This window comes from Chanodichthys erythropterus, chromosome 21, assembly GCF_024489055.1.
Source record: "Chanodichthys erythropterus isolate Z2021 chromosome 21, ASM2448905v1, whole genome shotgun sequence".
Taxonomy (NCBI): domain Eukaryota; kingdom Metazoa; phylum Chordata; class Actinopteri; order Cypriniformes; family Xenocyprididae; genus Chanodichthys; species Chanodichthys erythropterus.
Genome location: NC_090241.1, coordinates 26,051,076 through 26,076,599, shown reverse-complemented (window position 1 = coordinate 26,076,599; position 25,524 = coordinate 26,051,076). Strand labels below are relative to the sequence as shown.

General features: G+C 36.5%; 4 protein-coding genes across 4 annotated transcripts; all 4 read left to right on the top strand.

The window, feature by feature from the left end:
- Window positions 1-745: 745 nt before the first annotated feature.
- chchd4b (coiled-coil-helix-coiled-coil-helix domain containing 4b) lies at window positions 746-2,649 on the top strand. Its single transcript, XM_067374099.1, has 3 exons — window positions 746-967; window positions 1,515-1,613; window positions 1,721-2,649. The coding sequence occupies exons 1-3, from the start codon at window positions 946-948 to the stop codon at window positions 2,044-2,046; spliced, it is 447 nt and encodes a 148-aa protein (XP_067230200.1). The 5' UTR covers window positions 746-945; the 3' UTR covers window positions 2,047-2,649.
- A 433-nt stretch (window positions 2,650-3,082) lies between these two features.
- On the top strand, window positions 3,083-10,892 carry uroc1 (urocanate hydratase 1). Its single transcript, XM_067373675.1, has 20 exons — window positions 3,083-3,145; window positions 3,231-3,361; window positions 4,046-4,176; window positions 4,283-4,376; window positions 4,543-4,602; window positions 5,174-5,302; window positions 5,403-5,464; window positions 5,916-5,982; window positions 6,064-6,207; window positions 6,852-6,940; window positions 7,020-7,082; window positions 7,164-7,343; window positions 7,421-7,518; window positions 8,069-8,141; window positions 8,222-8,411; window positions 8,663-8,761; window positions 8,864-8,963; window positions 9,403-9,484; window positions 9,657-9,756; window positions 10,238-10,892. Exons 2-20 carry the CDS (start codon window positions 3,236-3,238, stop codon window positions 10,376-10,378), a joined length of 2,028 nt encoding a protein of 675 aa, XP_067229776.1. The 5' UTR covers window positions 3,083-3,145; window positions 3,231-3,235; the 3' UTR covers window positions 10,379-10,892.
- A 365-nt stretch (window positions 10,893-11,257) lies between these two features.
- Window positions 11,258-13,226, top strand: si:dkey-197j19.5 (EF-hand calcium-binding domain-containing protein 12). The gene is made up of 5 exons (XM_067374757.1): window positions 11,258-11,690; window positions 11,900-12,040; window positions 12,138-12,454; window positions 12,813-13,014; window positions 13,141-13,226. The coding sequence occupies exons 1-3, from the start codon at window positions 11,352-11,354 to the stop codon at window positions 12,363-12,365; spliced, it is 708 nt and encodes a 235-aa protein (XP_067230858.1). The 5' UTR covers window positions 11,258-11,351; the 3' UTR covers window positions 12,366-12,454; window positions 12,813-13,014; window positions 13,141-13,226.
- A 1,963-nt stretch (window positions 13,227-15,189) lies between these two features.
- si:dkey-197j19.6 (uncharacterized) lies at window positions 15,190-19,737 on the top strand. Its single transcript, XM_067374799.1, has 7 exons — window positions 15,190-15,542; window positions 16,507-16,593; window positions 16,828-16,915; window positions 17,008-17,107; window positions 19,006-19,276; window positions 19,367-19,415; window positions 19,509-19,737. Exons 1-7 carry the CDS (start codon window positions 15,291-15,293, stop codon window positions 19,547-19,549), a joined length of 888 nt encoding a protein of 295 aa, XP_067230900.1. The 5' UTR covers window positions 15,190-15,290; the 3' UTR covers window positions 19,550-19,737.
- Window positions 19,738-25,524: the final 5,787 nt, after the last annotated feature.

Here is a 25,524-nt window from a genome sequence, read left to right as displayed (position 1 = left end):
CAGAGTTTAAAGGGGCTCTATGTAAGATTTTTACTTTAATAAAGCATAAAAATACCCCGATATGTTTGCAGATATTTAGGAAACAAGCTAAGTTCACCTACTTGTTTCTCTGAAAGACAATGCTATAGCCAGATATTCTGCTTTGAAATGTCCGTTCAGTGTTGGAATGTCTGTCTTTGTTTTGGTCTGTGCGAAACCGCGTGCTGCCAGTTTATCCAATAGTATTTCGACATCACAGGTTGCCAGTTGGCGGAAAACAGCGCGTATTGCAACCATGGAAACCAGCAAACAAACTTGGTCAGAGAATCGCAGATTCTACCTGACCTAAATTGTCTGAATCCATCTAAATATCTCTATGAACAACAGCATATTAAAACAGATAAATTAACTCATCAGCTTACAGTGTGTATTTTGCGCTCCCTATTGTTGCTGGCAACCTGCGTCTTTGAACGAGGGGGCGGGGCAAACAATTTGAACTGCAGTACCTATTTTGAACACTGGGTGTCATTATTACATAGAGCCCCTTTAAGTGTTAATGACTTATGTTGTTTATTCATAATTTATTCATTAAGAGTACTGTTCATTTCATAGGCTTTAAGTTTCACAATTACAGTAAAATGCTTTAAAAAATGGGTTTATTCTATTTATTTATTCTATTTATTTTTGCAGGCATTCTGAGAGGCAAACATTTTGGGCCCTCGTCTATTGTTTATGACGTCATGATATTTGATTCGATGACCTGGGTTGGTTGAAAGCGGCATGTGGGATAAGACTGACAGGAGGAAGGATAGAACAGATCAAAGTTCCTTCAAGTCTTTAGAATAGATAGCGGTTGATCGATGCTGGTGAATCGGGCACTACTGCAAAATATTGATAACTGTAAACTCAGCGCAAGTGCTGCATTATTTCTACTAAATTTCCTTTGCAATTTATATGTAAAAAGAAATGACTGCAATCAGCGGGGAAGGTAATACAGAGTAATTTTTTTTTTTCATTTTCACGCGGAGCAAAACTGTTAATCTGCATGATTGCTCATTTAGTTTAAGTAATATCTGTGAAACATGAATCTGGCTATAAAACGAAAGTGATAGCAATGACCTCTAGCGTGATTTTTTTTTTTTACCTCACTAATGCTACAATAAAAATGTTTTTTTTATTATTGTTTTATTTTTATTTCTAGTATTTTATTTCAAGAATATAGCCTAATATATAAACTGAAAGATTTTCTAAAAAGGCATGTATTCTAGTAATAGCAGCTCACAACACACATCATTGACCACACCAAAATAAATGTAACAATTAAATGTAAAAAAAAAATAAAATAATAATAATTGTGTGATGGGGAAATCACCATGTGTACATCTGAATGTTCACCTTGGAAGTAGTTTACCAAAAAAATAAAAAGTGTTTTAAACATTATTATTAACCAGCGATATGAAATATACATTATTTATTACTTTATTACTTATTTACTTAATAACTAAATATTAATTGTCTTCATTAACTCTTTACAGGGAAGGACCGAGTCATATTTGTTACCAAGGAAGAGCATGAAATTCCCAGCACTGTAAATCTGGTTGATGAGGATGTAGATGAGGACCATGCAGAAAAAGGTTAGTTAATCTGTAAATTATATTGGATCGAAAGAAATACCTCCTTCTTGAGATTCAGTTTAAAAATGTATAACTTTATATCTACCTCACTATCTCTGTGTATTCAGGTCTCATCTTGCCGAGTGGTGAGATAAACTGGGACTGTCCGTGTTTAGGAGGCATGGCAAGTGGAGTATGTGGAGAGCAGTTTAAGTCAGCGTTCACCTGCTTCCACTTAAGTCAAGAAGAGTTGAAGGGCTCAGACTGTCTGGAGGAGTTCAGAAGCATGCAGGAGTGTTTTCGTCAACATCCTGAACTGTTCCCTCAGGAAGATGATCTTCAAACTGCAAATCCTGGGCCAGATTCAGAGCAGAAAGATTCTCCTTCTATCTCTGACTTCAGCACAAGTGAAGAGTTAGATCCTCTGCCTTCACAGTTGCCCATAGCTACTTAATACTGTAGAGCAACTCTTATTCCACATATTATTTTTACTAGAAATTTATTTATATCTATTTTTAAGATGAGACATTAAAAGGGAGAAGAGGACAATGTTTACATAAATGTAGAAAGTAACATTACATGGTCAATATATTTGTGATCAGGTTAAATAATATCCTGATATAAAAAAAATGGTGAGAAATAAAGCATGTAAAGGATGTTTGAAAATCTTTGTCTTCATGGTTTGAATTCTGTTATTTTTTTTTATTCTTTTTCATTTTTTTCTATTTTGTTCAAACAAACATCTTAATCAAAGTGTAACTTTGTTACATATTGACGTATTACGGGTGCTTGAGTGATTACACGTGTTTGCGTGTAAAATGTGAAATCATATTTTGATTAAAGATTATAGACACATCAATTATATGGTTTGTCCATTTAAGAATATATGTATGTATCTGTTTGTGCTTTTGTCAAATGGTATCAAAGTAATATCAAGAAAAGTTAGTCAACATTCATAGAGGGACCAAAAGTTTGAGATTATATAAAAAAGATGAGACTCAAAACACATTGCCTAACATCTTTTGTGACAGAGTAAGGAGAGCCATACAAGTTTGGAATGACATGAGGGTGAGTAAATGATAACAGAATTGCCTTTTTTGCATGAATGAACCCTTTAAGGAAGGGTTCTAGCAAATTCTGTCAGCCTACTGACATATTTGAATGATAGTTAAAAAAAAGAGGAATAATAAATAAACAAGAATGAGGCTTCTTGAATTATATATTTTGACTTCAGCATTGTACATGGTGGAAGAAAGGTTTTACATTTTTCAACGACCTTAAATCAGTCATCCAAGGTTAGTAAAATGAAATTCGTCATGTTTCTCAGCTTGGGTTTGTTTTGATGTTTTTGGGAGAGTGCCACATCATGTCTGGCTTGTTCAATGATTACCTGAAAGAGATAACCGAAGTTTCTTATTGGATATGACTAGATAGAAAACCAAGTAAACTGACCAATGGCGTGATGGGGAGGAGGTTAGAGGGTCAGCAGGGCAGTGTTCATATAAACCATCTCTAATTCTTCAAAGAATTTCAGACTAATCCAGTGAGAACGTGTAAGTATAAGCCTCAGCTTACAGAGATATCTTTTAAATGTATTTCTGCTGTTTTCATTTCTCTATATCTCCTCTCTGAATGCAGGAGTGATGTCCAGTCTAAAGGAGATCTGTGCGGGACTGCCTCTTGATCCTCTTCCCCCAAACCGTGGCAGAGACCCCAGTGTACCTCATGCACCTGTCCGAACTCCAAACCTCACCCCAGCAGAAGAACGGGTGGGTCAACATATCTCTCACACCTATGCTTGGTTATTTGGTCATTCATTATAAATGAACATTTATAATACATAAATAAAAAAAAGATAGCATTATTATTATGTTTTCAACATAATAATATATATATATAATATATATATATATATATAATTTTTTTTTTTTTTTTTTTTTTTTTTTTGAGCCCCAAATCAATATATTAGAATGATTTCTGTAGGAACATGTGACACTGTAGCCTGGAGTAATGATGCTGAAAATTCACCTCAGGAATAAATTACATTTTACAATATAAAAATAGTAAACAGTTACTTTAATTTGTAACAATATTACAATTTTTACTGTATTTTAAATGAAATAAATGCAGCTTTGGTGAGCAAAAGAGACTTGCCAACCTTGAATTTTTGAACTGTTGATGAATTTAATTGAATTAGGATGTTTTAAATGCTTCAGATCCATTCAGTGGTCAGTAACAGAATCTCCCATATCTTTCCACACTGTGATTCCTGTCAATCATTAAAGATAAGAGTCTGAATTTTGAACAGAGAAAGGGAAGAATGCTCGGTAAAAGAAGGGGGTGAGGGACAGAGACCAAAAATTTTGTAAATTGATTGCATCATGATCACTCATTCTCTCTCTTCAGTTAATCTTTACTGAACTCGCCTGTTGTGGGTTTCTGTCTCTCTATAGCTGGCTTTGAGGAATGCTTTGAGATACTTTCCTCCTAATCTGCATGCGACTCTAGCTGCAGAGTTTGCGCAGGAGCTCAGGCAGTACGGACACATATACATGTACCGCTTCTGTCCTGCGCTGCGTATGAGGTACAACATATGCAATTGCACAGCATAATTAGACAACTGTATTAATATGGTATTTGTCTTGACAATGGCAGTTCACACCATATCCATGACTACATGTGTGTTATAGAGCCTATCCTATTGATCAGTACCCATGCAGAACAAGACAAGCTGCTTCCATCATGCTTATGATTATGAACAATCTGGATCCCGCTGTAGCCCAGGTACAATTTCACATTTTGTAATAGGTTTTTATGTAATATATAATAGTCAAGAAATTGCTGCTGGTTCAATGCAGTATAAGCAAGGGGGTCTATTCCTTTATGTTGACTTCAAGGTAATATTTTGCATATAAAAATTTGCATTATGCTCTCATTTTAATACTCTCAGTTCCCTCAAGAGCTTGTAACATATGGAGGAAACGGACAGGTGTTCAGCAACTGGGCGCAGGTAAAGTGTGAGATTTTTTTTATATGTATTTATATATTCCTTAATGTTACAGTTATATCCTTTTGTGTTGTATTAAAGTATATCAAATTAAGCTTAATTGTTATTAAGTTGATGTAAGGTTTGTTTTTAAAGGGTTAGTTCACCCAAAAATGAAAATAATGTCATTTATTATTACTCACCCTCATGCCGTTCCACACCCGTAAGACCTTCGTTCATCTTCAGAACACAAATTAAGATATTTTTGTTGAAATCCAATGGCTCAGTGAGGCCTGCATAGGGAGCAATGACATTTCCTCTCTCAATATCCATTAATGTACTAAATATCAACATATTTAAATCAGTTCATGTGAGTACGGTTCAATATCAATATTATAAAGCGACAAGAATATTTTGGTGCGCCAAAAAAAAAAGAAAAAAAAAAAGGCTTATATAGTGATGGCCAATTTCAAAACACTGTATTAAATACATTTAGTTTCTTTTTTAACAGAGAAAACCAAGTGAAAGTGTTAGGATCGTCAATTCAACTGGCAATTTATGCCCATTGTGTTTATATGTGTGTTTGTATACGTAGTTCTGGTTGGTGTTTCACTATATGAGCACCATGACTGAAGAGCAGACCCTTGTGATGTACAGTGGTCATCCATTAGGTCTCTTTCCCAGCCTCCCCTCTTCTCCACGCTGTGTTATCACGAATGGCATGGTAAGATACACACAGGCCATTCTGCATTCATTGAATATGGGATTTAAGTAAGGGAAGGGAAATAACTTTTTCTTCTCTTTTTCTTCTTGTGTGGTTTCAGGTCATTCCAAACTATTCTTCCAGAGAGGAATATGAGAAGATGTTTGCTCTGGGCATTACCATGTGAGATTTCACCAATACCTAATAACAATCTAACTAGGACTTTGTAGAAAAATGCATATAAAATATGTACATTACCATTCAAATGTTTGGGGTCAGTAAGATTTTTGAAAGAGTTGAATTTACAGCAGCCATTACTCCAGTCTTCAGTGTCACATGATCCTTCAGAAATCATTCGTGCTGATTTGGTGCACGAGATTCTTAGCATTATCACAGTTGAAAACAGTTGTGCTGCTTAATATTTTTGTGGAAACCATGATACATGATCCTTTGTTGAATAAAACAATTAAATTCATTAAAAAAATCTAACCCTAACCCTAACACTTTTGAGTGGTAGTGTAAAGTTGATAAAAATAAATGTGGTTGTGATTTTAAATAACCTTACAGTCCACATTTAGCATTGTAGAAAAGGGCGATAGGATACGAGTGCATGTTTCTGTGTGTGTATGGTCAGGTATGGACAGATGACGGCTGGAAGTTACTGTTACATTGGCCCTCAGGGCATCGTTCATGGCACCATGGTAAGAAAAACATACAGAACTAATAAAAATGCAATGCTTTTCAAAGATGATCTAAAAGAGTAATCCCCTCTTCCTTCTTAGTTAACAGTGCTTAATGCAGGTAGGAGATACTTGGGCTCAGGTGACCTGAGGGGTCGTGTGTTTGTGACATCCGGTCTGGGTGGCATGAGTGGAGCACAAGCAAAGGCAGCGGTCATTGCTGGCTGTGTTGGGGTCATTGCTGAGGTTAGATGATGGTTGAAGTTTATGCTTACTATTACCTAACCATCTCATTGAATACCTCTAGCCAATCATTACATTCAGTTTATAGTTAAAAGCCAATTTCATCACCAAAAAAGTGTTACAGCTTAGATTCAAAGAGAAAATACTCTTAATTTGAAGGGATAGTTCACCCAAATATGAAAATTCTTTTACCATTTATTTCAAACCCATTTAACCCATTTTATTTCAAACACATATGAATTTCTATCTTCTGTGGAACACAAATGGAGATATTCTGAAGAATGTTGGTAACCAAGCGGATTACCAACTGTTTGTTTGGTTTCTTCAAATTATCTTCTTTTGTGTTCCACTGTAGAAAGAAAGTCATACAGATTTGGTACGACAAGAATTTTCCTTTTTGGTCGAACAATACGTTTAAGGGTGTTTTCAATATTTTAAAGAACTCAATGGATCAAAATGTGAGTCCAGTTGTTTTTGCATTCACACTTTTCCTGGCCATAGAAGTGAGCAAAGGTCCACATTAGTTGTAATAAATTACTTAATAAAAAATCTTCACATTTAAATCCAAATTGCAAACCACTCTCACACCCATGAAACGATCCAAGTGTGCAAAGCCCTAAGTACACTATCATGACTGACCTCTGCAGGTTGACGAAACTCCCCTAAAGAAAAGGCATGAGCAAGGCTGGCTGATGGAGGTCACTAGTGATTTGAGCCACTGCATCCAACGCATCAGGTAAAGTATGCAAGAAAACCTACAGAAGCACATTGAGACATACAGACATATCTTAAACTTCTCATACTTAATCTTATAGGGAGGCCAGAAAAGCAAAATTGGCCCTGAGTTTAGGCTACCATGGCAACATTGTGGATCTCTGGTAAGTTGTGTACTTCATACATATTCTATTTGCTGTTGTTGGCAAGTTTTTTTTGTAAATTATAATTGCAATATGTTTCAGGGAGTGCCTGTACCAGGAATATAAGAAGACAGGAGAGTTGTTGGTTGATTTGGGTTCTGATCAGACATCACTTCACAATCCATTCAGTGGAGGATATTATCCAGTGCAGCTTACCTACAGACAAGCCAATCAGCTCATGAAAACTGACCCCCAGCGCTTCAAAACCCTAGTACATGAGAGGTACACACAAAAATATTAATGGCACAAATAAATAAAAGTAATTTAAAACTACATATGCACCAAACTCCCTTGTGAAGTCTTTGCAGGCAGGTGGAGGCCATCAATAAATTGTCAGATGCAGGGATGTTCTTCTGGGACTATGGCAACGCTTTTCTCTTAGAGGCCCAGAGAGCAGGCAAGTAAAGAGTCATTATCAAAAAATAAAGGTTTTATTTTTTTAGACAAAACCATCAGACTGTATATTATCCAAATACTTACCAAATAAAAAAATGAAAGAGCATTAAATAATGAATTATTTTGTTCAGTGAGAAGAAAGATAACACCAGGTGATTTGAGAAATGTGAAACTATAGCTATGTAGCAAAAGGAAAAAAGGTCAATTAAATTTTAAATGTCATAATACAAAGAAATTTAACCACAAAATGCCAAGATTAGCCAGCCAGAATCAAGTATTCCAGAAAAAAGCGATGTAGTGATTCTAACATCAAAGTGTACACAATAAAAGTGTTCGGTTACACTGTTGTTACTAATTAATTATTATTAATAATAATATTGTTACTAACAATGAATTAATAGTAATATTAATTCACTTCATGTACTTACTGTAGTGTTAGGATTTAGTGTTAGTTGCATGTAATTATGCATACTTTATTGTTTTTACTATAGTAACTACATGTAACGTGTTAGAAGGACACTGTAAAACAAGTGTTTTTCTGTCTCTTCAAGGTGCGGAGGTAGAGAAGAAAGGGGGAGGGGCTACTGAGTTTAAATATCCCTCATATGTCCAACACATAATGGGGTAAGTGATTATCTGCAGGCCAACACACATAAAAGTACACTCACTCACAAACTAGTTTTAATCTTTGCTGATGTATTTAGGGATATTTTTTCACTGGGTTTTGGGCCATTTCGTTGGGTCTGTACCTCTGGTGACCCTGCTGACCTGGCTGAGACTGATGCAATCGCCACTGCTGTACTAGAAGAGATAAGTTCCACAGTAACTGAACGTGTCCGACAGCAATACAGTGACAACATCCGCTGGATCCGTGAAGCTGGGAAACATAAGATGGTATAGCTCACAGACACCCATTTATGTAAAGTTTACAACTCTAAATAAATAAAAAAATGTTTATAATATTAATTTCATTACGCATCGATTTTGAACTTATACTGACAGCTAGTGGTGTGGATGCAGCATAACACAAAAGCAAACATTTACTAATGCCATTGTAGAATGCTATTCAGCCAAAATTCATTAAAATAATGTTTTTTTGTGTTCAGTTTGCAATTTGTGCTCGATCTGCTCTCTTTTGTGTTTAGGTTGTGGGTTCACAGGCCCGTATTCTCTATTCAGACCAGAGAGGAAGAGTAGCCATCGCTTTGGCAATAAACCAAGCAATTGCTAAGGGCAAAGTCTCGGTAAAGCTATTTAAGTGTGCATACTCCCGAACTCATTTCATTATGGTTCATTAATACACACTTTGCAAAATATCAGTGTAACTGTCTCCTTTCCCCCCTCAGGCTCCAGTAATCATCAGTAGAGACCATCATGATGTCAGTGGGACAGACAGTCCCTTCAGGGAGACCTCGAATGTTTATGATGGCTCTGCCTTCTGCGCAGGTACACAGACACATCTACACATACAAGTGAACTCATACTCCCTATACTAACTGTAATATAAGTAATGGCTAATGTACAGGTTATCAGAAGGGGTGTTGTGTCATCCTGAGAGGGGTTTATTGTGCGATAATGAATTGCTGAATATATATCATCTTGCTTATTGCATGGCTACTTAGAGGGAAAAAAAGGGAAATGACCATGATTTAAGTTGAAATATCTATTTATAGCTGTCATTATATAAAATTTCTGACTACAGAATGCTGTGGTTGAAATGAAATAAAATGAATTAAATATACTTTACTGTCCCTAGTAGGGAAATTTGGAGTAGACTCAAAACATCACCTGGTACACCTGGCTACAGAATGCTGTGATTGACCAATCAATATCAAGTTTTCCAGAGAGCCTATTTAATAGATTTATGTCTATGCATTTATTATAGACATGGCAGTGCAGAATTTTGTTGGTGATGCATTCCGTGGAGCCACATGGGTTGCTTTGCACAATGGAGGCGGAGTTGGATGGTAAGGAGGGATTTGACTAGTTATTGATGAAAATTTATTTCATTAATTCTAGTTCTAGTTTAAAAGTGTTACTGATTGCTTGCTATTTCATATTATTGATTGAGCAAAAATAAAAATGGATCATTAAAAGATATTAGTTTTAATTATTGACTCAGTATTGATTTTTTTTTAGGGGTGAAGTGATAAATGGTGGTTTTGGATTGTTTCTGGATGGTTCTGAAGAGGCAGGGCAGAGAGCTAGACTAATGTTGAACTGGGATGTCTCTAACGGGGTGAGTATCTATCTATCTATCTATCTATCTATCTATCTATCTATCTATCTATCTATCTATCAATCTATCTATCTAATATATATATTTGAGTTTTTCTTTTTTAATAAATCTGCAAAAATGTCAACAATTCTGTGTTTTTCTGTCAATATGGGGTGCTGTGTGTACATTAATGAGGGAAAAATGAACTTAAATGATTTTAGCAAATGGCTGCAATATAACAAAGAGTGAAAAATTATATATATATATATATATATATATATATATATATATATATATATATATATATATATATATATATATATATATATATATATATATATATATATATATATATATATATATATATATGATATATATATATCATATATATATATATATATATATATATATATATATATATATATGATCATATATATAAGATATATATATGATGCATACTGATTATACTGTTATATATAAATACTAATGTTTATATCACTAGGTGGCACGGAGATGCTGGTCAGGCAATACTAATGCTTATGAGACGATTCAACGTACCATGGAGAATCAACGTCAGCTGAGAGTCACAATGCCCAACCCAGTACAGGAAGAACACATTTTGGACCATGCATTGCAGGGATAGACTAAACTCTACAATTATGCATTATGCACTAAATTATGCATTAATGTGCAACAAAATGTCTATATGCTTTCATCCTGTCTTACCAGAAAAAATTAGTTCACAAGTACTGTTCTATTCACTCAGGAAAAACGGACAATGGGATGCTTAACAATCTGTAACAATAAAATTCTACACAGTGAAGATTACCCTGAACTAGTCCATTATTTACAGCTACTTTTGTATTTGATGTCATAAATGAAAACAATCAAAAGCCATAATTGTTCAGTTTTGAAAATCTATTTCAGTTAATTGATTTTAAATTAAGCATGAGGTACCTGATGTGTATTTACTGTAATTATAAAATACCTGATGTGTATTTACAGTAATTATAAAATAATAAGCTCTCATAAAGGCTCCTGAAAATCATTCACAAGGGGCCATATATTTTAAGTTCATTTTTGGCACCAGTGTTGCAATAGCTAGTACATATGTCAGCTAGTCAAATGGCACTATCATGCTACAAACATTAAAAGAATTTCAGATGCAAAACTGACAAATTTTCTCTGTGTTATTATTAAATATAATTTGATGAAACTAAAAGATGCTTTAGTAAAGTATTTGGCTGTCTTGAGTCAAAAAGAAGAGAAGGTTTGACCTTTGAAGAAGAATGGGAGTCAAGGATACAAATGTAAACATGCCACCAATAGACTTCAGTTACTTCACAGCTTTACCTACAGGAATGAGCGGCGTTGAATAAAAATCATGACATGTTACAATTTAGCTTCCTCTTTATTTTACTAGTTTTAGGATTTTTTTAAACGGTGCCAAAACTCCAATAATGGCCCTGGGAATGGAGTGTTTACTGGGTGATCCGACGCTGGAAGAGGAATTCAGGCGGTTAAAAAAACGTGATTTGACAGAGACGTACCTATTTCAATTAGCATGTGGTTCGTTTACACCACAAAAATGCAGTGGTAGTGCCTTTAGGAAGCATATGATGGATAAGATAAAAACCTTTCCCGCAACTCGTCCACAGCCGAAACACCTTGACGCTCGACCTGCTACACCAACATCAGACCTTAGAGGCGCTGCTGAGTTCTACACGCGTTTCCCTGGAGACAAGCCCGCGGAACATCCGGACTGGATCATGGACAGGAAAGCGTTCAGAGACGCGCTTGACGGTATGGGAGATCTGCGCAGATGGCTTCATAATAAACCGATTCTCACCGACGTGGAGGTTCTCGTCACGGAACGAGACAGAAAAGATAAGCGGATGTCATCACCCCCTTCAAAAACAAGCATTTTCCCACCACCACCACCAGATGTTACAACTGTAGGAACACAATTTGACACATATGATACAAACTAGAATAGTGAAAGGCCACACTTTTTTTTTATTTTTTTTATAAAAAGTTCAATTTTAATTGCATTAGAAACAAATTAGTAAATATTTTGTCTAAATGTTTTTTTAGGGGCACTGTTAATTTGATGGACAACACCCCAGGATTTCACTGTACTGTTCAATTTGTGTTTATATCACAGTCTCCGCGCGCGCTCAGAGGTGAAGTTGAGGAAGTGAAGAGCTTTCTGAGCTCTCGCGAAGCCTGCAGTCTCTCCAAATTCTTGGACTGGTATGGGACTGGTAAATTAAAACGTGTAGACCTCTGTGCTCTCTTTAAGAAGGTGTGCATATAAAGCATTGGCAATACATTTATTCTTTTTCTTTTTGCTCAAATTTAAGAACATTGTAGGGAAAAAAGGTGTGTGTTTTGGTTTGTAGGAAGGCTTCCGTATACAGCCTGAGCGGATGAACGTGCTGATGTCCTATTTAAATAGCAAAGATGGAAACTCAGTAACTGTGGACGACCTGGCTGCAGGTATCCAGGCCTGGAGCGGAAAGCATCAGGAAAGGGAAGAACAAAAATCAAACAATGGTATATCTTGGTCTAGGGGAAAAGGGAGGAACAAAATGGGTCTTACTATGAACATTATTTCTTTCAGTGTGTAGCAGCATAAGGTATTGTGTATTTATGTTGGAACGTAGACCGTGATAATGTGATTGGGACAAGACACCTTCCACTAGAGGAGAAAAATGAGGTACAGCAACACAACCATATAAAACAAAAACAGTTAAGATTATGACTGAAAAAAAAAGTTTTTATCATACAACACTAACAAAAAGATGATAATTTCATAGTATCTTTTTTTGACACCCTTTTTTTTTTTTTGGAGTACATGCAAAAGATAAGGTAAATGTATGACTATGTGGTAATTATGTAATACTATGGTAAATATCAAGTACCATGTTCCCACCAGAGCAATTAAAACTATAATTATGATCACAAATTTATAGTTACTAATAGTTTTTGTATTCAAATGAATATTAATTACACCAACAATTATGTCAGTTTATGTTACGTCTGCAATAGTGCTCTTTGAATGTTAATGTTTCTAGATGGGCATGGAGGACACGGAGGTGCTAGCGATCATGAGGACAGTTTTGGCAGCCACCAAGATCTCTTGCCCTTCTTCTCTGAGTGGCACTATGGGCAGAGAAGTGGATCGTTTCAGGATACGTTGTTTCAGAGAATACCAAAAATCTATGGAGCAGTGTCAACGACAGGGCCTTAATGTGAGCCAGGCCACTCTACAGAAAGGTATGTTTTTTGATATAATATATAGATATTGCACATACACTCAAGCACATATAGAGATGGCTTATTGAAGCGTTGTAAAAAGCTTGCAGAATACAAATGCAACCTGACAGTGTCTCTTTCTCTAAGTCCTGTTGCATCCTGGTGACATGAGCATGTTCAGCAGCTCCAAATTGGGAGGGAAAGGTCACTTGTCAGGCTGTGGTGGACGAGAACAAGGCCTGACATCCCTCAGGACATCCAAAACACACAGAGTTGAAAGTGATGCAAATAAGGGCCACAAAGCGATGTAAGTCACTCTATGTGTGAAAAAATATATATATACTAATCGGGAAAAGGATGATGATGTTTATATATTAATTTTTCAGTTTTCTCCTTAGTGATATAAAATACCATTCAAAATTTTGGGGTCAATTAGTTTTTTTTTGTTTTGTTTTTTACAAAATTAGTACTTTTATTAAAAAAAGATGCATTAAATTGATCAATAGTGATAGTAAAGACTTTTGCATTATTACAAATATTTCTATTTCATATAAATGATGTTCTTTTGATATTCATCAAAGGAACCTGAAAACATAATTATTTTAAGCTGCACCATTTTCAAACATTGATAATAATAATGTGATACTGAAGACTGGAGTAATGATGCTGAAAATTCAGCTTTGCCATCACAGGAATACATTTTACATTAAAAAATCTTACAGACCCCAAACTTTTTAACAGTAGTGTATGTTTTAAAATGTGTTTTAGTGTTTGTATTTAGTAATGTCTGTATATGTGTTGTAGGAAGAAGCAGTCAATTCGCTGGGCGGACCCTAATGCTTTCTGGCCTGGAAAGGAAGATCATGTGCGCTTGTTTCTGCCTGTAATGACAAGCTCTCCTGCAATGGTTTTATTTCAGCATATTGAACGTACTGTGGCGCCAAGTCCTGGACACTGGCCTGTAAATCATTTAGGATACTCAACCTCTGGAGATATAGAAGCTCGCAAGAAATACACTCTCTAGAACATTTCTGACTCTATCAAATGCGTATATAAAAGTCGGCATGAAACGGAAGTTACGACAGGATAAATCATTTAGAATAAATACTGCAATATTGCATAAGAATTGTCAATTTTGATTTCACGGTGACTTAAAAACAGACGTTGTTTTGACTTTCTAAAATGTTAATTTCTATCATTAGATGGCGACACGCAAAAGCTCAAATATGTAAATGTGCTGCTCTTTTTAGCTACACAGTTCTTTTTGTCACTCAACTCAACATTAATATGTAATGAAAAGTGGGCTCAAGCAGCCATGTTTGATTTAATAAATACTAAAATGTAAAATTTTCTCTTCATACTGTTTTTTTTTCATGTACAGTATGGATTATGAACATAAAAATAACTTGTGTGTTTGTTGTGTGAATAGAGCTCTGTTGTTTTTCCTGATGCCAGGATATTTGCATTAGGAAGTATAAAGCAGAGTGATTTGTTTGATGATATCGATCAGGACACCTGTGAATTTAGAATACAGAAACAGCACACTGTAGAAGACAGACATCAAAGACAGAGGACGAAGAGATGTCACGAATTTTGAGTCCGCTCCTGACACCTCGTGAGAATGGCCTTCTCTACAGTTTACTAAGTCATGACTGCAGTGTGAGTTCACTTTTTTGTTTCCTCATCCATTTTTTGCATAGTTATTTTGTTATATATCAATTGATCAAAATACCATAGTATATTTCTAAAAGAAACCATACCGTGTGCAGGAATTGCTGTCATTGCATTCCCATAATTCACTGTTATAGTGTGTGTTGTTTAAAATGTAAGTCATGGCAAATAATTCAGAATATATATAAGAAATGGTTTCAGTTCTATATGTCCCTTCCCATGTTTTCTAGTGAGTGTTTCTTAATCTAAAGAGTCTAATTCCAACTCCACAGTACCCACTGGGACATCTGGTGTTTCATGCTCTTTTCATGCATTTGTTTCACTTAATGTGGACCTTTTTAATGCAATGCTCATAATGTTTTACTGCTGTCCTTACACAACCTGATCCTAACCACTGGTTTTTCTGGTTTGTAGACAGAACACATGATGGTTACTTTAATGATTCACAAGTTTAGCCATAGAAGCCAGGACAGCTACGTACAATTGTTTTTCAACTATGCAAACTTATGCAAACAGCATATCTTGACAAAACTGCATATCTGTACAGACAAAAAGACATGGTACAACTACACCGCTGACTACACTGTCTGTGGTGGCACTGGATCTTTCTGGATATTTGTGGTTGAATGTGTATTTTTAAAAACATGATATTATGTGAATATGCACTCAACATGCACATTCAGAGACACACTCTATATTTATTTATGTATATGTGTGTTTCTTTGTGTACATTACAGGTTTTAGCATGCGGTATTGTACAGCTGGTAATTGCAGACCCTCCGAAGAAAAGGGAGTGGAAAAGTCACAGTTTTGGAGTTTTATGTCTGGTGCAAGATAAATCCATGCATTCAACATTCATGAGACTCTACTGTCTTAAGGTGAGGCTAACAGATATTACAGAGAGAGCATTCACACACTCAGTGTGTTTATCTCAAATGGTAAAATATTTCCTTCTAAAAATGTTATATTTTCTGAAATTGTTTCAGAAAATTCTGGTATTAAAAATTAAAAAATTTAATTAATAGGTGATTTTGTGTACATTTCTCTGTAAATTTTCTACAAATGCCACAGAATGTGCTTTTTATATATATATTGCACACTGACTATGTTGCATCACATCATTCTCACAAATGTCATTACCCTCAGATTATTACAAAATAATATTTGTTCATCTTCAGAACAAAAATTAAGATATTTTTGATAAAATCCGAGAAAGCTCTATAGAAAGCAAAGAAATGACCACATTCAAGGTCCAGAGAAGTAGTAAAGACATTGTTAAAATAGTGAACGTGACTACAGTGGTTCAACCTTAATGTGATGAAGCGACGAGAATACTTTTGTGCACAAAAACAAAACAAAAATACTAACTTTTTTCAACTATTTTTCCTCTTCTCTGTCAGTCTCCTACACAGTTGATGCAGTGAACGCAGTGCAGAGCTACTTTATTTATGTCCAAACGTCGGCTAAGTATTGGCTGACGCTGTTCACGTACGGAACCACGATGCATGTGTGTGATGCTGACGCAGGAGCTGGCCAATACCTAGTCAGCGTTCTGATGTAGAAAATGGAAGCCCTGCACTGCGTTCACTGCATCAACCGCGTAGGAGACTGACAGGGAAGAGGAACTCCACTATAAAGAAATTTTTATGGAATAGGCTTATACTGATTCTGCTCCACAGGCTTGCTTGCTTTAATTTTTTATTTATTTATTCATTCTGCACTTTTTTTGAGAATGGTTCTACATTAGATGTTTAGCCCATATCTTATTGGGATGTTACTAGTATTTTGGTACCTTGTCTCTCAGGTTCCTTGTGTCTGTGGTTTTTCTCTTTCTCTCTGCAGAAGGCCAAGGTGCAATGGGAACAGGAACTGTATACACCATTTGAGTACTCAGAAACTTGTCCTTATTTCCACACCTTTCCTGGTGATGTGAGTGACAATTCTAATTCTTACATGCATCTATGCATCTATATGTATGTTTGTGTGTGTGTTTGGATCAGGTTGACAAGACCAACCAAGCAAACTAAATGTCTTAATAACAATAAAAAGTGATTTTGAGTACGATTCAGATTTTAGGGTTTTTAAAATATCATTAAATCACCAATAGAAAAGCAACAGGAGTCAATAAAAAGTCTTCATGATGGAAAATGTGTGTTAATGCAGGAGTGTCAGACAGGAATAAACTTTGCAGACGAAGATGAGGCCAAGCAGTTCTACACTGCTGTGCAGAAGCAGATCAGTGACAACAAAGGTCTGACACTTGGAACACTCCTCGCAAATCACATAAAATAAGAACAATGTGTATCCGAGCCCCATTACACCAGCTGTTTCTCTCTTCTCCAGCATTTCACTCAGGGCTTACACGCAGATACAGTGTGGGGGCTTTTTCTGATTGGAAAGACAAGCTTGACAATTGTCTTAGAGGACATGAACTGCAAAAGAGGTGAGGAACAAAACAAACACAGACAGGCAACCTGGGACAGTCTGTGCTGAAATCTACAAACCCGATTCCAAAAAAGTTGGGACACTGTACAAATTGTGATTAAAAACAGAATGCAATAATGTGGAAATTTAAATTTTTTCTTCAGAATACAACATAGATGACATATCAAATGTTTAAACTGAGAAAATGTATCATTTTAAGGGAAAAATAAGTTGATTTTAAATTTCATGGCATCAACACATCTCAAAAAAGTTGGGACAAGGCCATGTTTACCACTGTGTGGAATCCCCTCTTCTTTTTATAACAGTCTGCAAACGTCTGGGGACTGAGGAGACAAGTTGCTCAAGTTTAGGAATAGGAATGTTGTCCCATTCTTGTCTAATACAGGCTTCTAGTTGCTCAACTGTCTGAGGTCTTCTTTGTCGCATCTTCCTCTTTATGATGCGTCAAATGTTTTCTATGGGTGAAAGATCTGGACTGCAGGCTGGCCATTTCAGTACCCGGATCCTTCTACGCAGCCATGATTTTGTAAATGATGCAGTATGTGGTCTGGCATTGTCATGTAGGAAAATGCAAGGTCTTCCCTGAAAGAGCCGACGTCTGGATGGGAGCATATGTAGTTCTAGAACTTGGATATACCTTTCAGCATTGATGGTGCCTTTCCAGATGCGTAAGCTGCCCATTCACACGCACTCATGCATCCCCATACCATCAGAGATGCAGGCTTCTGAACTGAGCGCTGATAACAACTTGGGTTGTCCTTGTCCTCTTTAGTCCGGATGACAGGGCGTCCCAGTTTTCCAAAAAGAACTTCAAAATTTGATTCGTCTGACCACAGAACAGTTTTCCACTTTGCCACAGTCCATTTTAAATGAGCCTTGGCCCAGAGAAAACTCCTGCGCTTCTGGATCATGTTTAGATATGGCTTCATTTTTGACCTATAGAGTTTTAGCCGGCAACGGCGAATGACACGGTGGATTGTGTTCACTGACAATGTTTTCTGGAAGTATTCCTGAGCCCATGTTGTGATTTCCATTACAGTAGCATTCCTGTATGTGATGCAGTGCCGTCTAAGGGCCCGAAGATCACGGGCATCCAGTATGGTTTTCCGGCCTTGACCCTTACACACAGAGATTGTTCCAGATTCTCTGAATCTTTGGATGATATTATGCACTGTAGATGATGATAACTTCAAACTCTTTGCAATTTTTCTCTGAGAAACTCCTTTCTGATATTGCTCCAATATTTTTCGCTGCAGCATTGGAGGAATTGGTGATCCTCTGCCCATCTTGATTTCTGAGAGACACTGCCACTCTGAGAGGCTCTTTTTATACCCAATCATGTTACCAATTGACCTAATAAGACCTAATATTGGTCCTCCAGCTGTGTACATTTAACTTTTCTGGCCTCTTATTGCTACCTGTCCCAACTTTTTTGGAATGTGTAGCTCTCATGAAATCCAAAATGAGCCAATATTTGGCATGACATTTCAAAATGTCTCTCTTTCAACATTTGATATGTTATCTATATTCTGTTGTGAATAAAATATAAGTTTATGAGATTTGTAAATTTTTGCATTCCTTTTTTATTCGCAATTTGTACAGTGTTCCAACTTTTTTGGAATCGGGTTTGTACATCATCTACACTGTAAAAAATTATTTTCCTGATGTCATAAAAAAGATTATTGGAATAATTTTTGCAAGAAAAAACTATTTATGTCTTTCTACTTCAAAAGTTCATGTTTAATTCAATACATTACATTTGTAATTGTGAAGCGTACTAGCAATTTCTGAGAATTGTTTCAAAGCAAATCCTACATTACATTTTTTTTAAGTGTAAAATATTTGGGTTCTAATTATTTGTGTTTTTCCAATATGGGTTTAATCCTGGTTGTATAGGCTTTCTTTTAGAAGTGCATCCAGAGTTGAAACAGATGAAACATTTCCAGCGAGTAAGTCCAGTGAAAGAAATGACTCATCTCAGACTCTCTCCAGCGTTAATGAAGAGTCTGTCTCGCTCGCCCAGAGGAAAGGGCCTCTCCCACCTCTTCCCCTTCATGCGAGGGCAGCCATGCTGAAGTTGAATCGCAGTGCTAGCATGCAAAACTCCACCATTAATTTTCCACCACCTCCATCTTTCAGTGCCCCCACAATCCCTCTAAAATCAGCTGTAAGTGTGTGCTCATATTGCTCTGAAATACCGGAATGTTTGTAAATATCCGTTTCATATCATTTTTATATCAAAACGTGTTTGTTGTAGATTAAAGATCGCTCCTCAGCTGGAATGAAGAAAACTTTGCATTATAATGGTAACTCCTCTGTCTAAATCTAATTTGTTCAACTCAGTTTTCTCCTTAAGACTAAATATACTAAATATGACAGACATGTTTCTATATTTGCAGTTGACATCGAGGATGAATCTGGCTATGATGATTACCTTTAAAACCACCACCCTCTCCATCATATGGGACTTTATGACAGCAAAAATTAGGATCTGGTCATGTTATCCCACTCTTCCCTACAAACACTTACACATTGAATATATATCTTTATTAATATATTCTCTGCAGCACAACTGTGTTTTTTTTATAACAATGATGCAATGAAGTAATCAAATCTAATGAAAACAACAGTGGCAAACCGTTTCTAAAGACAACTATAAAGTGTCTAAATACTTTGTCTTAAGTTTGTCTATTGTTTTAGAATTTAAAAACCAAAATAAATTCATTTTTATTGAAAACTGTACTTGTGTGTTATATGTTGTAAAGGGATAGGCCTACTCCACCCAAAAAATTTAAATTCTGTCACCATTTATGGTGTCGTTCCAAAACTATATGACTTACTTTTATCTGTAGAACATTAAAAAGATAATTTAGCAAATGTCTCAGTGTTTTTGTCCATTCAGTGTGCTCTAAATTTGTCTGGTTCCCAATATTCTTCGAAATATTTTTTGTGTGTGTTTCACTGAAGAGAGTCATGCAGGTTTGGAGTGACACGAGGAGGAATAAATGATGACAGAATTTTAATTTTGGGGTTTAGTTTATGACATTCATACATTTTAGGTGTAGCTTAACTATCCAAATACTTTTTGGATACTATTTATCATAGTGACTGTACTTTATTAACGTAAATTAAGTGTTTTGTTAGAGCTATGATGACAGCATGTAGTTAATGACCATTCTTGATTTTAAGTTGACCCACTGCATGTGTGCAGTACTGCTAATGAATGTGTATTTAAAAGGTGAACAGTATGTACAGTACAATTTCTCTAAGTGGATTAGAATAGGAGGGTGTAGAAAAAGAGACATGTTGTCATTGTATTTCTTCATTATCTACAGCTCATTTTAATTAAGCTACCCTTGAAAAGCAACTCATCTGGCATTACATAATGAGTGTGAGTGTTATAGGCGTTACTCTGGCCTCAATCTCTTTCTCTGAAGTCTGGGACTCCCATGTGGCTGTTTTTAGACGCGCGTCTGTAATCTAAACGCGCACACAAATCCTGTATTTAAAAGCACCGTGTTGCGGTGCGCGTCTAAACAATGATTCCGCGAACCAATGGGGACAAGCTCAAGGTCTTCCACCAAAGCCCTTGCCTGAACACGTTTGCTCCTCATTATAACCTGGATGATGAGGAATTCTAGCCGCATTCGAGATGGACAAAACCGTGACGGGACAGGTAAGACACGAAATCTTCCCTCCAGCAACCGTGTTTGCGGGTCAGTTGTGTTTGGCATCAGGACCATATGAAACTCTTGGAAGTGTGAACGGTGAGCTCGAAGTGAATGTGTTAAGTGAACTAATGCTTATTATATGGACGAAAGAAGTACTTCTAGCTTTCCCACGACATCTATCTATCTATCTATCTATCTATCTTGAAATGGTAATAGTACGCAGGTAGGTATTATGTGAAAATGGGATTTTGTCTATATATTGTGTTATGTTTGCGTTTTTATATGTATGGCAGCATGGGTTAAATAAGAATTTGTAATGATGGCATGCATATAAGGCATGCATTCAAGATTCGGTCAGAATGATGGATGTTAGAGCCTAATTTTGTTTTTTGTTTTTTTGTGTGTGTGTGTGTGTGTGTGTGTGTGTGTGTGTGTGTGTACTTAGATCAAATTGCATATGCCTCAATTCTGACTTAGCGCTGCCCTATCATCCAAGATATCATCCAAAATAAAACCAAACCATGATACAGATGTTACTTTGTACTGTGCAATTGTACTGTCCAATATAATGTGTTAGTGTGCTGGTTTGAGATAAAGAGGTGGACAGGGGTTTTCAGAGCAGATCTTATTGGGGTGTGTCATCAGCGAGCCCTATTGGTGGGTGGATTACTATGGTAACACACCCTGGCAAAATATTTCAGGCCTTTGTGTAAAGGCTAATAAATCTTTCTGTGTCTGTGACCCATGTTAAAATGTATCTCTTTCTTTGTTTATCTTTTCTTTCCTGAGATATCTACTTCCTCCAATCAGTTCTCTTTTTCCTTCTATATCTTTTTTGTCCTCTACATCCACAGAGAGTTCTTCCTTCTGTGCTTTCCCATTCTTCCTCCTTATGTTGTTTATTTCTTGCGCATGTGTGGCACACTTTCCATCTTTGTCTTGCTCCCTCTCCCTTTCTGGTTATCTGTGTGAAAGTTCAACTCTATTCCTCCAATCCTATTTAAGGATTCAGGCCTAACTCGGTTTTGTGTCTGCGTTTGTGTATATGTCTTTTTTCCATGTCTATTGAATTTGTACGGCATATGTATATACGTACCTAATGCAGTTTCAGTCCACTCAGATACACAGAACGCTCTTATGCTCTCATCTGTTTTTGAGTTTAAAAGGCTCTGATGTCACAGGCTGCTATGTAGGCGGTTGAGGAAAAGGGAAAGGAAAATACATCTATTTTTGAAAAACAAATAATGCTCAGTTAATAAACTCAAGCTCATTAAAGGATTAGTCCACTTTTAAATAAACTTTTCCTGATAATTTACTCACCCCCATGTCATCCAAGATGTCTTTCTTTCTTCAGTCGAAAAGAAATTAAAGTTTTTGATGAAAACATTCCAGGATTATTCTCCTTATAGTAGACTTCGATGGGCACCAAACAGTTGAAGGTCATAATAGAGTGCCCCAGGGATGCGTGTTTTTGTAGGCCAACCCGGAAGTTAGCGGCGCACGGGTTCCCTCGATTGAAAGCCTATGCATTTTTCCCATAGACTTTTGGAAAATCGCAGAAAATAAGCTCTGTGTTTAACAAAGGGTTATGACACTTACATGTTTTGTCTATCAAGATAATCTTTACAAGTTAACACAACATTTATAGATTTTGAAGCCTAAATAAAGTCGTCAGATATAAAAGGCTAACAGTAGGCTATAAACGGACTACAGCACACAATGGTCGCGGATCAACGTCGTCACCGCCAAGCGTCCTCAAACTTTATTTAAAAAACAACTTTGTTTAAAAACATGCTCGCTGATTATGATCTGTGCTGTTATGAATACTTATCCACTTTTTCATGAGAAATGCTGTCCAAATGTCCCGTTTTTAATGATGACGTCTAAAGTCCCCGCCAAAGGAAGTAGTCCCTTTTAGCAATTTGTAAGCAACCGCTGATTTTAAGACACAGTAAATGTTTAAAAAAATCACAAGTGGGTTATAACTGGTGTGATTTATGTCATAGATCAAAACGTGAAAGTATTTAGAGGCTTTGTTAACCACAGACCTTATTTCAGGCGATTTAGCAAAAACCCATTCAAAAAACCCATAGACTTTACAGCGTTGGAACCGGAAGTCCTAAAATGCTAACTTGCTTCCGGGTTTTGCCTACAAAAATGCGTCATCCCTGGGGCACTCTATTAGTTTCACTGCAGCTTCAAATTGTTCAAAACGATCCCAGATGAGAAATAAGGGTCTTATCTAGTGTAACCATCGCTCATTTTCTGAAAATAATTGAAAATTATATAAGTTTTAACCAGAAATGCTCATCTTGAACTAGCTCTCTTCTTCTTCTTCTCTATTTGAAGTCCAGCAGTGTAGACACTGCTAAGTGTATTAATGCTTTTTCAAATGGTTTTTCAAAACCATCAGATCATAATATTTAATAACAGCACTGCTTATTTTCCTGTAATTATTTAATTAAAATATGTTCTGTTAAAAGATATACTTGCTCCTTATGAACTTGATAATGACATCTGCTGATATCATGCTAAATGAAGACTGAACAAAGAAAGATTTTTCCCTCCAAAAGAATCATTCCACCAAAAAGGAACAGTGAACGTAAATGTTCTGGAAAGTGATTTTGTGCCTCTCAGCAAAGGTACCACGAGGCGTCGCTCACTTACCGATCTCTGGAGGGAAAGTAGACTCGCAAGAGCGGGCGGAGGTGGGAGGGTGCCTGTGGTTGTTCTTATGTCCAAGCATCAATACCTCGAACTTGATGCGAGCTGTAACTGGTAGCCAGTGCAGCTGCAGAGAGATCAGCAGAGGTGTGACGTGGGCTCTCTTGGACTGATTGAAGACCAGTCGTGCAGCTGCGTTCTGGATTATTTGCATGCTCAGTTAGAAAGGGCATGATCTTCCTGATGTTGTGCAGTGCAAACCTGCATAATCATGCTGTCCTTGCAATGTGGTCTTTGAAGGTTAGCTGATTATCAAAGATTACCCCAAGATTTCTGACCAAACTTGATGGGATTATTGTTGATGAACCTAGCTGGATGGTGAAAGGAAGGACAGGGAAGACGAGAAGCTCTGTCATCTTTGCTAGGTTGAGCTGGTGATGTTCTTTCATCCATGCCGAGATTTCCGCCAAGCTGTCTAAGATCTGTGCAGCTATCATCTGGTTGAAATGAAAAGTAGAGTTGTTTGTCATCAGCATAGAAATGGTAGGACAAACCATGTGGCTGTATAATGTGTCCCAGCGATGTAGTGTATATGGAGAAGAGGAGAGGTCCAAGGGACTGATCCCTGAGGAACTCCTGTGACCAAATGATATGCTTTGGATATTGAATGGCTGCTTTTAAAGGTGCCCTAGAACTTTTTTTTAAAAAGATGTAGTATAAGTCTAAGATGTCCCCTGAATGTGTCTGTGAAGTTTCAGCTCAAAATACCCAATAGATTTTTTTTAATTCATTTTTTTAACTGCCTATTTTGGGGTATAATTAGAAATGCGCTGATTCAGGGCTACTGGCCCTTTTATTCTCCTGCTCCACGCCCACGGAGCTCGCGCTTGCCTTGAACAGTGCATAAACAAAGTTTACACAGCTAATATAACCCTCAAATGGATCATGCGAAATGCATGCGTCGGATTATGTGAGTATTGTATACTGTCATATTGTTTACATTTGATTCTGAATGAATTTGAGGCTGTGCTCCGTGGCTAACGGCTAATGCTACACTGTTGGAGAGATTTATAAAGAATGAAGTTGAGTTTATGAATTATACAGACTGCAAGTGTTTAAAAATGAAAATAGCGACGACTCTTGTTTCCGTCAATACAGTAAGAAACGATGGTAACTTTAACCACATTTAACAGTACATTAGCAACATGCTAACCAAACATTTAGAAAGACAATTTACAAATATCACTAAATATCATGATATCATGGATCATGTCAGTTATTATCGCTCCATCTGCCATTTTTCGCTATTGTTCTTGCTTGCTTACCTAGTCTGATGATTCAGCTGTGCAGATCCAGACATTACTGCCTGCCCTTGTCTAATGCCTTTCATAATGTTGGGATCATGGGCTGGCATATGCAAATATTGGGGCGTACACCCCGACTGTTACATAACTAACATAATTGTTTTTTGTCCAACTGGTTACTCTGAGAAAATAAAGATGATACTTGGTTGAACACAACTCGTTCAAGTAATGTATATAGTATACTTATATAATGTAATTATGTTTTAGTTTACTAATCAAAGTTATTATTACCAAGTAGGTCTTTAAAGGTGGAAATACTTTCATACACATCATTATTCTATAATAATTAAAATATTATTTTAAAAACTCTTTGCCTGTATTTCTTTATCTTGTTCATCTATTATTTGACTGTGGACCTGATTCCTACTAATTCTAAAAAATAGTCTTTGATAACCACACAGATCTCAGGTGGAAAATATATAAGTGGTTGAGTACCTGAGCAGCTTGCTGTTGTCCCACCTGTCTAAGGAGATTAGTCCTCCTGACCCGCTGACTGGACACTCACCTTTCTTCCCCTCCCTCATCATCATCATCTATTTTTCTGTGGAAAATGTTTTAAGAATAATTAAGACAAATTATAGCCTGTATATATTTTAGAAAAATCTTGAATTATTCACACTCATCTTTTACAGAAGTGTGATTCACCATTGAACCACAAGATGGCTCTATTATCCTGCTGTTTTGTTGAACCATTTTCTGTTGAGTATATCTGCGGG